The sequence below is a fragment of the Callionymus lyra genome, chromosome 14 (assembly GCF_982586985.1).
Source record: "Callionymus lyra chromosome 14, fCalLyr1.hap1.1, whole genome shotgun sequence".
NCBI classification, from domain to species: Eukaryota; Metazoa; Chordata; class Actinopteri; order Syngnathiformes; family Callionymidae; genus Callionymus; species Callionymus lyra.
Genome location: NC_141831.1, coordinates 23,107,170 through 23,119,941, shown reverse-complemented (window position 1 = coordinate 23,119,941; position 12,772 = coordinate 23,107,170). Strand labels below are relative to the sequence as shown.

The 12,772-nt window shown below is 38.9% G+C and overlaps 1 protein-coding gene across 1 annotated transcript in view; it reads right to left on the bottom strand.

The window, feature by feature from the left end:
• LOC148066501 (sphingosine-1-phosphate transporter SPNS2) overlaps positions 1-12,772 on the bottom strand; it is a 55,341-nt gene that overhangs the window by 16,027 nt on the left and 26,542 nt on the right. Inside the window, exons 3-5 of the mRNA XM_087807202.1 lie at positions 6,468-6,604; positions 3,041-3,192; positions 1,390-1,456 (exon numbers count right to left, since the gene is read on the bottom strand). Of these exons, the coding sequence (XP_087663328.1) occupies positions 1,390-1,456; positions 3,041-3,192; positions 6,468-6,604 (356 nt within the window). The remainder of the gene's footprint in view (positions 1-1,389; positions 1,457-3,040; positions 3,193-6,467; positions 6,605-12,772) is intronic.

The following is a 12,772-nucleotide window of genomic DNA, read 5'->3' as shown; positions in this document are numbered from 1 at the left end:
GGCTAAATGTTTGCTTTAAAACCCTGAGAGAAACTTCCAGTCAATCATGTGTCCCAGTGTGCTAGGGTGACTGCCAGGTCAGCTGATCAATCCTCTTAGTGCTGAAATGTTCCGTGTGTTATTATATTAATGAAAGCTGATTGATGGTTGTAGCTTAACCGCACAGTGGGGAAACCCTTGTCGCTTATGTTTTTTACATTTTTCTAAACATTTAACACATTTGATCTATGTTCTTTATCTTTATCTTTAGACTTAGATTGTATCATCTTGTTCTTTCTCTTTATTTCTCTTTGTTCTTGTTCTGATTTTATTTTGATTTATTTTTTATGAAAAATTGCTGTGTTTGCTGTGGCTATTGGAAAAAAAACAATTTCCCGAAAGAGACCTCCTGAGGGATCAATAAAGTTCTACCTAACCTAACATTTATTAAACCATAGTTTGGATATAAAATGATCATTTTAATCTAATCAAGCTTTAACTTAACAGATAATGGTCTTTTTTCAATATATTAAGACAAAAATGATGCATAATTTCAGGTTTAGAGTTTAAACATTTGCTAATGGGATAAAACCATTTCCCAATAAAGTTACTAGAATAATACAAGAGTAATATCCTTGTTTTTAGAACACAATAAACTAAACATTTTTCTCTAACCCTAGATTCTTTGTGCTATTTAATTTTTGTCTTCTACTGTCTAGAATTAATATATTTTTGGTACTTGTGAGGTAAATCTGCCTCAAAATATGTCTAATTAAACAGTTTTTACTAAAACACTAACATTAAATTTTACGAACCATAATCAAAAGACTTTATTCATTTGTCATTTGTGGTTAAATAAAGGAGGAAATTATGAATTTTGGCAGCAGCAATGAAGAGCTCACCCATGGTGCCAGAACACCTGCATCCCTCCACCAAATCCGTTGAAGTGTTTTCTCCAGAGGATCGAACCATTAATTAATTAAAAGCCGGTCCAAGACTAATGCTCCTGGCCATGTTTCGCTCCTCCGGTCAAACCGCTTACTTTCCTTACAGAGCGTCAGATAATGAAAGCTTTGGTTAATCCGTTAATGTCCGTCTCAACATGGGTGTAAATCAGCTGTTTTAAGATGTGAAGAGGAGATGTTTGATTAAGGACCTCTCGCTCCAGAACACGACTCGCTCTTGTTCAGGTCTACACGGGTCTGTGCCGCCGTGACCTCTTGTTATCTCCCCGAGAACGGCTCACTGTTAATATGAGATGAAAGATAAATGTGTTCCTGTCAGCCTGAAATAGAAATATATTTCCTACTGAGTCATGAAAAGGGCTCTTGTTGGAGCCACACAGAAATGTTTGGTTGCTCATCTGTTGGTGTGTGTGTGTTTGTGTGTGTGTGTATGTGTGTGTCTTACCCTTAATGCCCAGTGCCAGTCCCCGGCGGCCTCCTTTGCACTGGCTCCGAGGATGTAACCCAACCCACTGCAGAAATAAAAAACAATTTAAAATGATAAAATTGAAATTGTAAATAAAAAACAGAGTTTTCCCTGACGTTCTATATAAACTGCAACATTACACATCCTCATTAAAACTGCAATCTTTCTTATCTCTATCAGGATGTTAAGGTTGTTCCACTTCAGTTTAAAAAAGGAATTTCCTCCTGTTCTACCTGTTTACAGATGCTTGAATACATGTGAAATAAGATAAGACAGCAGATGATTTAAGGATAAGCATCAGCGTTAAACAAGACAAAGGAGGTTGAAACTACGCATGATTGATCCCTGATTGGAATGTGGAGGTTTCTCGATCAACATGATAATAGTTTATAAAGAGCTGCTTAGTATAACTAAGTGAGACAAATACGTATTTAATTTAAATGTACACCCTGAGGTAAGAGTTTTTGGTTCTTTATTATTCATTGTATTTCCATTTTGGACAATTTCGTTGATGAAATTAAAGCAAGAGAAAATTAAATATATTCATCGTTAAAGTGTAAAATCATGATCAAAATATAGTTGCAAGTTTAAGAACTATTGTAGCACTTGAGTGAATTGAAAACATATTTTCTGGCAACGCAACAGAAGAGAAAAAGGGGGTAACATTCTTGAGATCTTCCCACATTGGAATTGTTCTGTTTTGAAATATGGTTCTCATTTCTCCAGTAGTCCTGCACACTTTCATGCCAAAGAACACTCCGTGAGAGCTCAGCAGGTCTGCGGTGGTCCGACACCTTGCCAACATGTGGCAACACACGTGGGGGTCTCAGTGTGCGGCTGCTTTCACTTAGGAGTAGATGAAGAGGATGTGGAGATGATCGACGATGGTACGATGATGATGAACGTGGCTTTAGGGTTCAGAAGTTTGTCTCAGGTGATGTTATTGGGAGTGACTCACAGATCTTATCAGTCCACTCAGGGAGTTTCCACCCACAATAAACCATATAAACATGCTCATATCAGACACGTCTCTCAGATACTGGGTTGGTAAACGAAGGAAATAAACAGGTGATTCCTCTTTCCATGAGTCACAAGAAAACCCTGATCTTGAATCTGACCCTTCATTTGAAGTCTTCCTGGTGTTGTTTATCGTCGGAGACAGTTACGTCACCCACAAAACTTCACCAACATCCTCCGGTCATGTTGTCTCAGCGCGAGGAAGGACTCCTCAAGCGCCGGCGGCACACTTCCACTTCCCTTAGCATCTTCCTGACAAGTGTGCAGCCGAGGTCGAGCGCCGTACTGCACATAACAATAATCCTCAAGAGGCTCCTGCACTCACAAGAACGTTCATCTTCCACTGCTTTGTTTTCTCCCTCAGGCCCCCTTTATTCCTGATTGATTGAAGTGCAGAGGCTTGTGATTTGAGCTTAATAACGCCTCCAATTCCCACATCTTGGAAAAGCCCCCCCGCCCGCCAACCCTTTTGGAAAAGCCTCTGCAGAGGCTGAGCTCTTTGTCTGCTTCTGCTGCAGAGACACCTGACTGTGAGAGGACTGTCAATGATCTCTACTTTTACACCTTGTCTGGGAAAGGAAATCATGCAACAGGAATATCACACTTCTCTCACCTCCCCAGGGGAATGGCCAGGTAGAAGACGGAGAGCATCATGGTCCGGCTGTTGTTGGTGAACAGGTCTCCTATGATGGTGGGCGAGATGGAGGAGTAGCTGGACTCCCCGATCCCTACTAGTCCTCTGGAGAGTACGAACAGCCAGTAGTACTGCAGACACACAAGAGGAAAACACTGTCAAGGAAATGAAAAAATCTTCCTGACAAGACAAGAAACAACCTCATTGTTCATCTAAAGTACCTTCTGACTAATTGTAGTTAGTCGGAAACTCCAGGTTTGTCCCGGTCAACAAGGCCGTTCACTTCCTGTTGTTACTTTTGTTAACTCAAACTGTAAAGTGAAATGATGCATACTTTTATAGTGGTCATGATGTGTAGGCGAATGGATGGTGAACTGTTTCCATAGCAACCACAACTCATCCTGCGTGTGCGTAGAATCTGGTGATAGTAGTTACTATCGCTGTGCAGTTGTTATTTAAGATGGGCAAAATGAAATGTTTGAAATAAAATAAATGAATAATGTTAGTTAGAAATATTATGTAAATGTATATAAATTATGAATAAATCAATACATCAATCCATTTCACACACTTTTTTTAATTATATTGACTTAATCTGCTTGAATTGTTTTATTTATCATCCTAAAAAACCTCAGACATCTCATTAAAAAGCTGTATTACTCTGTTTAAACTAGAGAAGCACTCAGAGAGTGTAGACCTGATGCTGATTTACACCCTATTACCATGACTTTTGCCCAGTTTTATTGCTTTATGTTCATTTTATCAACATAAACGGTTAGCATTTGAATATAATGGCAAGCGATGACCTCAAATGGATAACGAAAGCTTCTGGGCTCTCTCCACAGACACAGATGAATCCTTCAAAAAACGAGTGAATGGTAATTCAAAATAAAAGTTCCAAAAACACATTATTCAAATCTGTTTTTCCATTATTTTTTAATTAATTAAAACCAATATGATGGAAACTTAATTGCGCTCTATTGAGTATGTTTGATTTTAACCATCCAAAGAAACTGTATGAAGTAGATGTATTCAAAGATTTCATAAATATGAATATGACTTTACTTTTTAAAATTCTATTTTTATTATCTATCTGTTCTTTTGAGCGACTAATAGGATTATCTTGTCTTATTTTATGAGATTGACACACCTTAAAGCTGTTATTCTATGGGCTGTACTTTATAATGTAAAGATGACGTGTGACTCATGCAGGTTTCATGGGCAGTGCTACGACCTTTGACCTCCCTTTAGTCTCTCAGTGGTCACTCAATGTTTCCGGCTTGTGGACATGACGTGATATCACAAACAAAACTGTTGTGATGTCAATTGCACTCACAGGACACATCCGATACGAGTCTTTGTTGTGGTGTGTAAGTGAGCGTTTGTTGGCTCTGTGTTTACAACGTTCAAGTGATGTTTCCTTCAAAGCTTCCGCCGATGTTTATCTGCAAGTTTACGTTGCTCAAAACAACCGCCGCCTCGTGATGGATTCTGTTTTTGTATGTGCGGTCACTCGCAACCATCAGCAGCTCCTCACAGAGAAGAAGTAAATAGCAGCGGAAACCAAAATGTAAGCAGCGGGGCTGGAGGAACGAGGTTTGAGTTCGAACTGTTTGTCGGCTTTAGATTAACAGACTGATTATTTAAGTTTGATCCATCAGAACTAATGAGACAGATGTTGTTAGATAAATTAAAGACAAATCACGTCTGTTTTCCAGCAGAATCCATCATTAACTCCCAGCTGAGCAACCAAATGTTGCACGTTTTCCCCCAAATCAATCCCCACATCACAAAAAAACGGCTCCTCAGCATAATCTCTGATCTGTAATTAACAAGCGTCGGATTTGAAACGGCGAGACAAGATGTACAAATGCATCTCCTCAGAGCGGCGTACTCAGCGAGGAGCTCTGATTCCCGGATCATTTTGAGACGATAATCTTTTGCGATGGTGCAGAAAAAGTGATGAAAGAAGATGAAACATCAATGACTGGGTATACGGTGTGGTTACATAAGCTTGTGTATCTGCCTCAGAGATGTCTTAAATGAAAGCGCTCTAAGTGGCCATTAACATTTCATTCGTCAAGTCCCCCATGCCTCCCGTGGAGTCCTTACATAAGTGCCGGGCGACTCTTGTCACATTTGATTGGCGTAAATGGAAAAATGACTCTGGGGTGGCGGTTCAGGGCAGCAGGCCGTGTTTGCCTTCCTGTCGCCGCCATCAGTCCGACGAGCGGCGTGTTAGTCAGAGAGCGCGTCCATTTCAGACTCAGCTATTAGAAGCCGGAACAAATTGTTAAACTGCGGTTTTGTCCCTGAGCGGACATATCAATCGGAAGATTTATGTCAGAGGACGCCCTCCAGAGAATGTCGGGACACACATCTCCTGACCATCAGTGTCTCAGAGGCGCTTACTCACAGGAGACGCCAAGGATCCAGAGATGCTCAACTGTCAGCAGCTCTCGACAGCATCTCTACTGCAACATGAGTCACTGGTGTCTAACATTTGAAACCGTATAAAACACAGGACAAACACTAAATCTAGAAAATGACTCAATATCTGACCAATGTTTAACTCAAGATCACCCTAGATCAGAAAACCATGGATTATTTCGATTTTCTTTGATGATACTCAGAAACAAGAAGCTGTATTTGATTCCTTAAAGTTTTATTAACATAATCAAATATAATTGTCATATCTTAAGTATTTTCTGTTGCTTGAAATTTCAGCAAAACGCACACAGTTGCGCTGACAAGGTCACTGAGAGGGAGCAAGAACAAGATGTCGTTCATGATGATTTCTTTGGATTTAGAAAATGAGTATGAAAGTTTTTTTTTATTTCCGTAAAAAGGCTAGCTGAAAATCTTGGACCTTTGTCTGGTAAACTGTAAAATTGTTTTTCTTGGTATTTTGGTTTGGTATTGGTTTTTGTTGAGAGTTCTTCTTATGTTCTGCAGTTGAAAAATCTTTTATTTTATTTCTTGTATTATTGTAGTATTGTATTCTTTTTTTCACATATTAAAAATCAAAAACTCACAGGAAATGCCACACTTTTAGCATATTTCTCACAATTCCTCATAATTAAAATCAGTTGATAATTGTTTGAATACAGTTACAAATTCTACCATTTTAATATGTACAAGATTGTTTGTGACTCAAGGTGTAAGGAATTTAACGATTTCATAATTGTAGTTGTAAAATGGCTAAAAATAAAGCAAATGAGGACTTTGGAATAAAGAATCACTTATAAAATGACCAGACAATTGGACGACTCATTATGTGTGTCGTGTCATTTCACAGCTCCGTACATCAAGCATATCCACATCAGCACAATAATTAGCTCGGAGAACCAAAGAGCCGCCCGTCAAACAGAAGCACATTGTTGCTGCCGGAAAGAAACATTCCTACCTCTTTACCGATGAAGGAGCTGCACAGAGTCACAATGGACCAGAAGAAGATGCCGCAGCTCAGGATGACCTTTCTGTTGAAGCGGTCACCAAGGTAACCAAAAATGGGAGCCGCCACCATGAAGCTACAGATGAAGACTGTGAAAGAAGACAAAAGAGGAATATCATTAGTTCTGACAGCAGGATCAATTCATCTTCATTTTCAAATACATCCCAGCCTTTTGTCTCCCACAGACGATCATGCTAACACAAGGACAGCTATAGCCAGCTTTCACAAAGTAATCCGAGCGACTGAAAGAACCAGCCTAGAACCAGAGTGAACCAGAGTTTATACAAGATTGAACAGAATTAAAAGTATATTTAACTTTTGTATTCATCAGTCAACAAAGATCTGCATATTCAACCTAAGAAATCAAGAATTGTTTGCAGAGGAGGAAAGTCGAGGATACAGTTGACAGCTGCTAGTTGGAGGCTCGGGGGGGTTCTGACACTTCATCAGCATTAATATACATATATAAAAGTGGGTGGGAGGAGAGGAAATGACAGAGAGCGAGAGGTGGCTGTTATATAAGATGCAGGAGTCCCACCGCTGCAGCAGCAGAACATGGAAGGCACAAGTGAGCTTTATTACAACACATGAACAAGCTAATGATTAATTAATTCATGTTATTGAAATCCTATTTTCAATATAATCTTTAGATGGTTACCTTAGCCAAGATTAAGTAGAATTGAGTTGAGTTTTGGTGGCGTTTTAGGTTACCATCTGGATCCACAAATACTAGAAGGATTGTTGGGAACTATGCACACCCTATACTAAATTCTTCTATGTTGATTCTTAAGTAAGTTCTGGAACATTGCTGCCACAAGATGTTCAAATAATCTCATTAAAAGTTGAATTCTGTAATTATGGATAAAATACATCTGCAGGAAATCCCACTAAGGGCTGTTCTTCTTGTGCCCCCCCTGCACTATGTCGTTGTTAGTTATAACCTCAATATAAAGAGACGGAAAATGACGGTGTTTTATTTCTGTCAGTGCAGTTGCCGCAGTTAGAGGTCGCAGTGACTTGATCAGCTGATGGTTGTGGAGGAGTGTTCATCTGTCTTTAGTCCCCATCATCAGTATTTATGTCGCTAAAGTGCTGCAGGTCTGTTGTGTAATGTTAAATGACTCTGATGATTGTGTCTGACAGCGCGGAGGGTTCATAACTCGCACACACACACACACACACACACACACACACACACACACACACACACACACACACACACACACACAAAGAGAGAGCCAAAGAGCAGAGTGTTCTACTGCACAATCCTGCACCAGCTGTTTCATGTCGGTGCGCATCACTCTTTGTTACAAACACACAATTGTTGAATGAAACAGTTATTAGCAGAAGCAAATGTTACCGTGTAATTATGCAGTATTTTAGTGATGATATTTACCTCATTATCAACTCAGAATTTCTACATAATGTGATGAAATAAGTCACAAGAACCTGTTCATGGCGAATTAACCTTTTGTAATTTAGTTTGATACACCAAATCATCTACACATACTACAAAGACTTACTTCCTATATCCTAAATAATTTCTAAAATACATCCTGAATTATTTCTAAACTACGTCATGTGCACAAAGTTTGGAGAGACATGATTGAAAACAAACACATTTTCAAGAAGAAATACGAGTCTCATAATAAGGGTTTGTCGCCTTCGGGTATAAACGATATTGTCATTATTTTACTGTTTTCTGAAATATTTTTTTTACAAACAGTTCAAACAGAAAAGGCACACAAATAAACATCATATATGTGAAGAAAAAAAAATCAATTCACTGAACTCAAAAACATAATACCATTTAAAAAGTTTTTCCTCGTTTTCCTTTAATTTTCTGTTATAAGGAATATAAATGCAAATTTGTAGAATAAAATCCAGATTAAATCCTGTAATGTATATCATTTTCTCTTCACAGAAATTTATGAAACCGATATTTTATCCTTTTCAAAATATGTATATCAGTATATCATAACTTTTTCTTCATTAACAAAAATTTTGAATCACTTTGAGGCTCAACTGTGATTTCACTAATGTTGTCAAACTACTCAATTGTAATAACTGTGTAATCCTTCTTTGATAACCAGTGGGTGAAGGCCTCGGAGCACAACAGTATTTACTTACACTCAATAACGCGCTCCATTAGATGTATTAGAATATAATCAGGCCGTGTGGGGCGATGGAATCATTGGAAAGTTCAAGCAGATAGCGTGAGTAAAAAGCGGATGATAAAACCTTCGTGGAGTTTCATCCGCTTCTGGGTACTGTCGTCATCACAGCGACTCGTCTGTGAAATGATCTAAAGCTCCTGCATCAGACCTCGCCGAGGACTAAAAGCCCAAATGGACACGTCCATTATGCTTGAATAGGATTTGCAACTGTGATGGATCCGTTCGTTTTTTTGTTTACAAAGCTAAAAGCAACCTTTCAGTCTACAGTCTTCCGCGATATCAATAAGAAAAGATTAAGACTAAGTAACTACACATATCTGCTGCGCTAACAGGTGTCTGGATTAGGATTCTCAATGAGTATTTTGAATTGTTCAACAGTGTAAAATGTGAATGTCGTTTGCTTACTGTCTCAGAAAGTTAGATAAAAGAAAAACGAATAGAAGAATCATCACACAGATTAAAAATATTTCATAAGTTTAAAATATGTGAAAGCAGGTTTCAAGACACAAATGGATCCTGAAAACATCCACATTGATGCGAAGACACGTCCGCATGTCTGCCCTCGGGATCAATAATTCATCGTTCATTTGATCTCATCGTGAATCACTGTAAATGGAAGAAACAGAAGAATGTCTTTCCGGATGAACAATAAACACTTATGAATATGAATCATGGATAACTTGCAGTCAGGCGACATTCCTCAGCCAGCCACTATTGTCTTTGTGTTTATTCTGCTTAATTCTGGGAAACACTGAATGTTTTTGTCTACTCTGTGGCGTCATGACAAATTGCAAATGTGGTGAATTCAAGGGTGTTTTTCAAAGACATTCAAATGTACAACACATGTCATCCGCGTAAAATTGCAAAATAAATTATATGAAGTTTTTAAGAATGGTATTACCAGATATGAGGAGATGGGAAACCCTGGAAAGCTAGTCAGACCACCACTCCCCAAGATAGACGAGAAGGCAAAGATTTTCTGGTAAAAAATGCTGATGTTTATTGAATTGTTTTTTGGTTAAACCAAATAAATCAAAGGAGCAAACTGCCTAGTCATTTTATGTTGCCTAAATGTATTGTTGACCTATAAAGACGAAAGTGTATAAGGTAAGATAAGGAACAGAGATTATAGATTAGATTATAGACTAACAAATAAAAAGAGATAAAAACCAATCCTCCTCTTTTCTGATAGAGGAAGTTCGATAAAAAAACATTTTGTTTTGGCCCCTGTGTAATTGACTTTGACACCCCTGCCTTACACGACCTGACAAAAAGAACTTCCTCATTTACACTTGTATTTGATGGATCACAATAGGTAAAGTTTTAATAATAATAATAATAGTTTTAAAATGTATTTTTTTCCTTTATTCTTTGTTAATCTTCTCTGATTAAATACAAAAACAATTGGTCGGACTTTTGTTTCCAGGTCGTACATCAACTTTTATCCTTTAAGACTTTTAATTTTGCTTCTGTGTACACCTCAGGTATTTCCCACGGTGAAAGATGTCCAGCTATGAAACCTCACACGCTGAAGGAATCTAAACAAGTCAGCTGTCAAAAGACAAAATTAGAGGAATCGGAGAAGCACGTCCCCCTGCAGGTCTGAGCGTGTCTGCAGACGAGGCGTTGTCCATCAGTGACATTGATGTGCCACTGTGTGACCCGCTCGCTGTGGACAAGGTGTGCCACTGTGGATCACACTGCAAACATGTGGCCCTGCAGTATCTGTTGACTCTCCTACATCTTTTGTTCCTGCTTCCTTCACAGCTGTCTGCCTGTCTGCAGCCACCGGAGAGTCAACTATAGATGAGTAACGTCGGGTTTTATAAATAGCTTGTGTCAGTTTTCTGCTATTGACAAACTAAATCGGCGCTACAAAGCAGAGCATTCTTTCCTCGCACCCTTAAATGATTCCAGGTGACGAGAAGCTCTGATTTCCGCTCCTGTCGCGGAGGCGTCAGCGGGACGGCAGAGATGGTATTTTAACTATTAAGCTGGAAACATTATGATTCTTCTCTGCTGGTGATGTTCAAAAACCCAACCCAGAACTCCCTTTTCAACATTCTCCTCACCAACAGAACCTGTTACAAATATATGGCTCAAGAAACAGTTTTACACCTGAACCTGACAAACATACTTAATAATTTACCAGGAATGTTGCACATGATTCACATTGAGCTTTTGTAGTCTCCAGCAATTGTATTTTTTTTAACTTATTCTCTGCCTTTTTTTTGTAAAGCGGCTTTGTGTTTCCTAAATATCCTCTAATAAATATGATGTATTCTTATATTGTTATTATTAATTCTCTTTTTGAAAGAAATATGCTGCAGGCGCCTTTTAGAAAAGCCTTAACAAGCAGGAAAATCAACTTGTGGTTTGTACAATCAAAAGCAAATACAAACAATATTTCACATTTTATTTTCAAATGTTCTTGAAATGACATTTTTAATAAAGAAAAATATCGTACGATTTCAATTAAATGTCATGGGAATTGATATATTCTCGTTGGATGCCACTCTTCTTAGAAACATTTTTACATATGTCCCTTTTGGATTTGCGAGGGAAACGAAAAGTGCATACATGTTACTGCTTGATTCAATGGAAGCCATGATGTGGGTCAAGAGATCCTCTGAGAGCGAATTGAAATGACTGATAATGGGACCAAACATCCACTTCTACAGCATCAGTAATGGCAGAACATTGAGGAGGAGAATGGAGAGTTTCAACCCCTACATGTCACAGTGTAATGTATACCTACTTGGATTTAGTCTTGAACCACGAAAAACAAATAATGACAGAAACCTTGTGATAACAGTCGATCATATTTTGCACCTACATTGAAAGCCCTAATTCGATTGACCATCCTTCACCCAACACCTTTCCTTCTGGTCCCTCAAACTTGTGCTTCACTAGCACGACTTGGATCTGTCAACCATTCCTGAGATGTCTACAGATGCTTCAACCATACACATAATGATTCAGTGGCCTCACATTTTCATCCCACTCTTGCCACCATTTGTCACAGAGATTCAAAAATACCTGATCTGACCTGGTCTCAAACTCTGAACTTCAAATGTATTGGCATGTTTATACATCTGTTAATGTTTATGTTCAGAACTGATGATGGAAATACATAATAAATCAAGTCTTGTATACTAAAGTCATTTCATGTAAACTTAAGATTCTCTGAATAGTTTTTTGTAAATGAATCCTCCTGTCTTTGTTCAGTTGTGATTAAATGCACAATAGATGTATTTATAAGTACAGTTATGTGTTTGTGTGGGCTGTGGCCGGGAGTGGCAGATTTTCTTTTTCCACCTGCAGTGATTAATGAACCTGTCGGAGGAAGGTGTGGCACATTTCTGCGTCTGGAGCTGGACAAGAGAGAGGAGCTTCTTTTAAAACCCAGACGTGGCCATACATCATGTTTCTTCCTCCCGGATTCCCCCTTCGTTCTGCTCCTACATTCCAAACATTTCTGATTATGGCTAGTTCTCCCCGCAAAAACCTCACCAGTGTTGGATTACCCGTCTGCTGGCCTGTCGTTTGATCAACACCAAATGTATCCTGGGAAATACCCCGGCGGCATTTAACTTCCTCCACTTTGACAAACGCAACTAATTCCTGCAGAAGCCGCTGCCAAGAGCTTCCAAGTCTAAAACCCACTTTCGTTTCATTCAATCCTTCAGCTTCTCGGCGAATAGATAGCATATGCTTGTCACTGCGGCTTTAGAGGATCTCCTCTACCTGCTCCCAGTTACAGCAGCAGCTGCAGAGAATTACACGCTGCTTCAAACACAGAGCAGGCTGGCAGGAGAAGAAAAGCCAAGGTGCCACCGAACACCATCACAGGCGGCAGGAAAGAAAGAAGAAGGTGTCGGAGGAGTTTACGGTTACATGTGAAAGTCTTACTTGATTAAGTATAATCTAGCATTTTGCGTTAAAACACACAAAGAAAGTAAACCGAATCCACATCTTGACATTGACCTTGACGCACCAAGAGGTCCTGTATGGCATCGACATTAGTGCACATGTGTGATTGATTTCTTATCACAGTGAGAAGCGTGAAGAAGCTTCTTG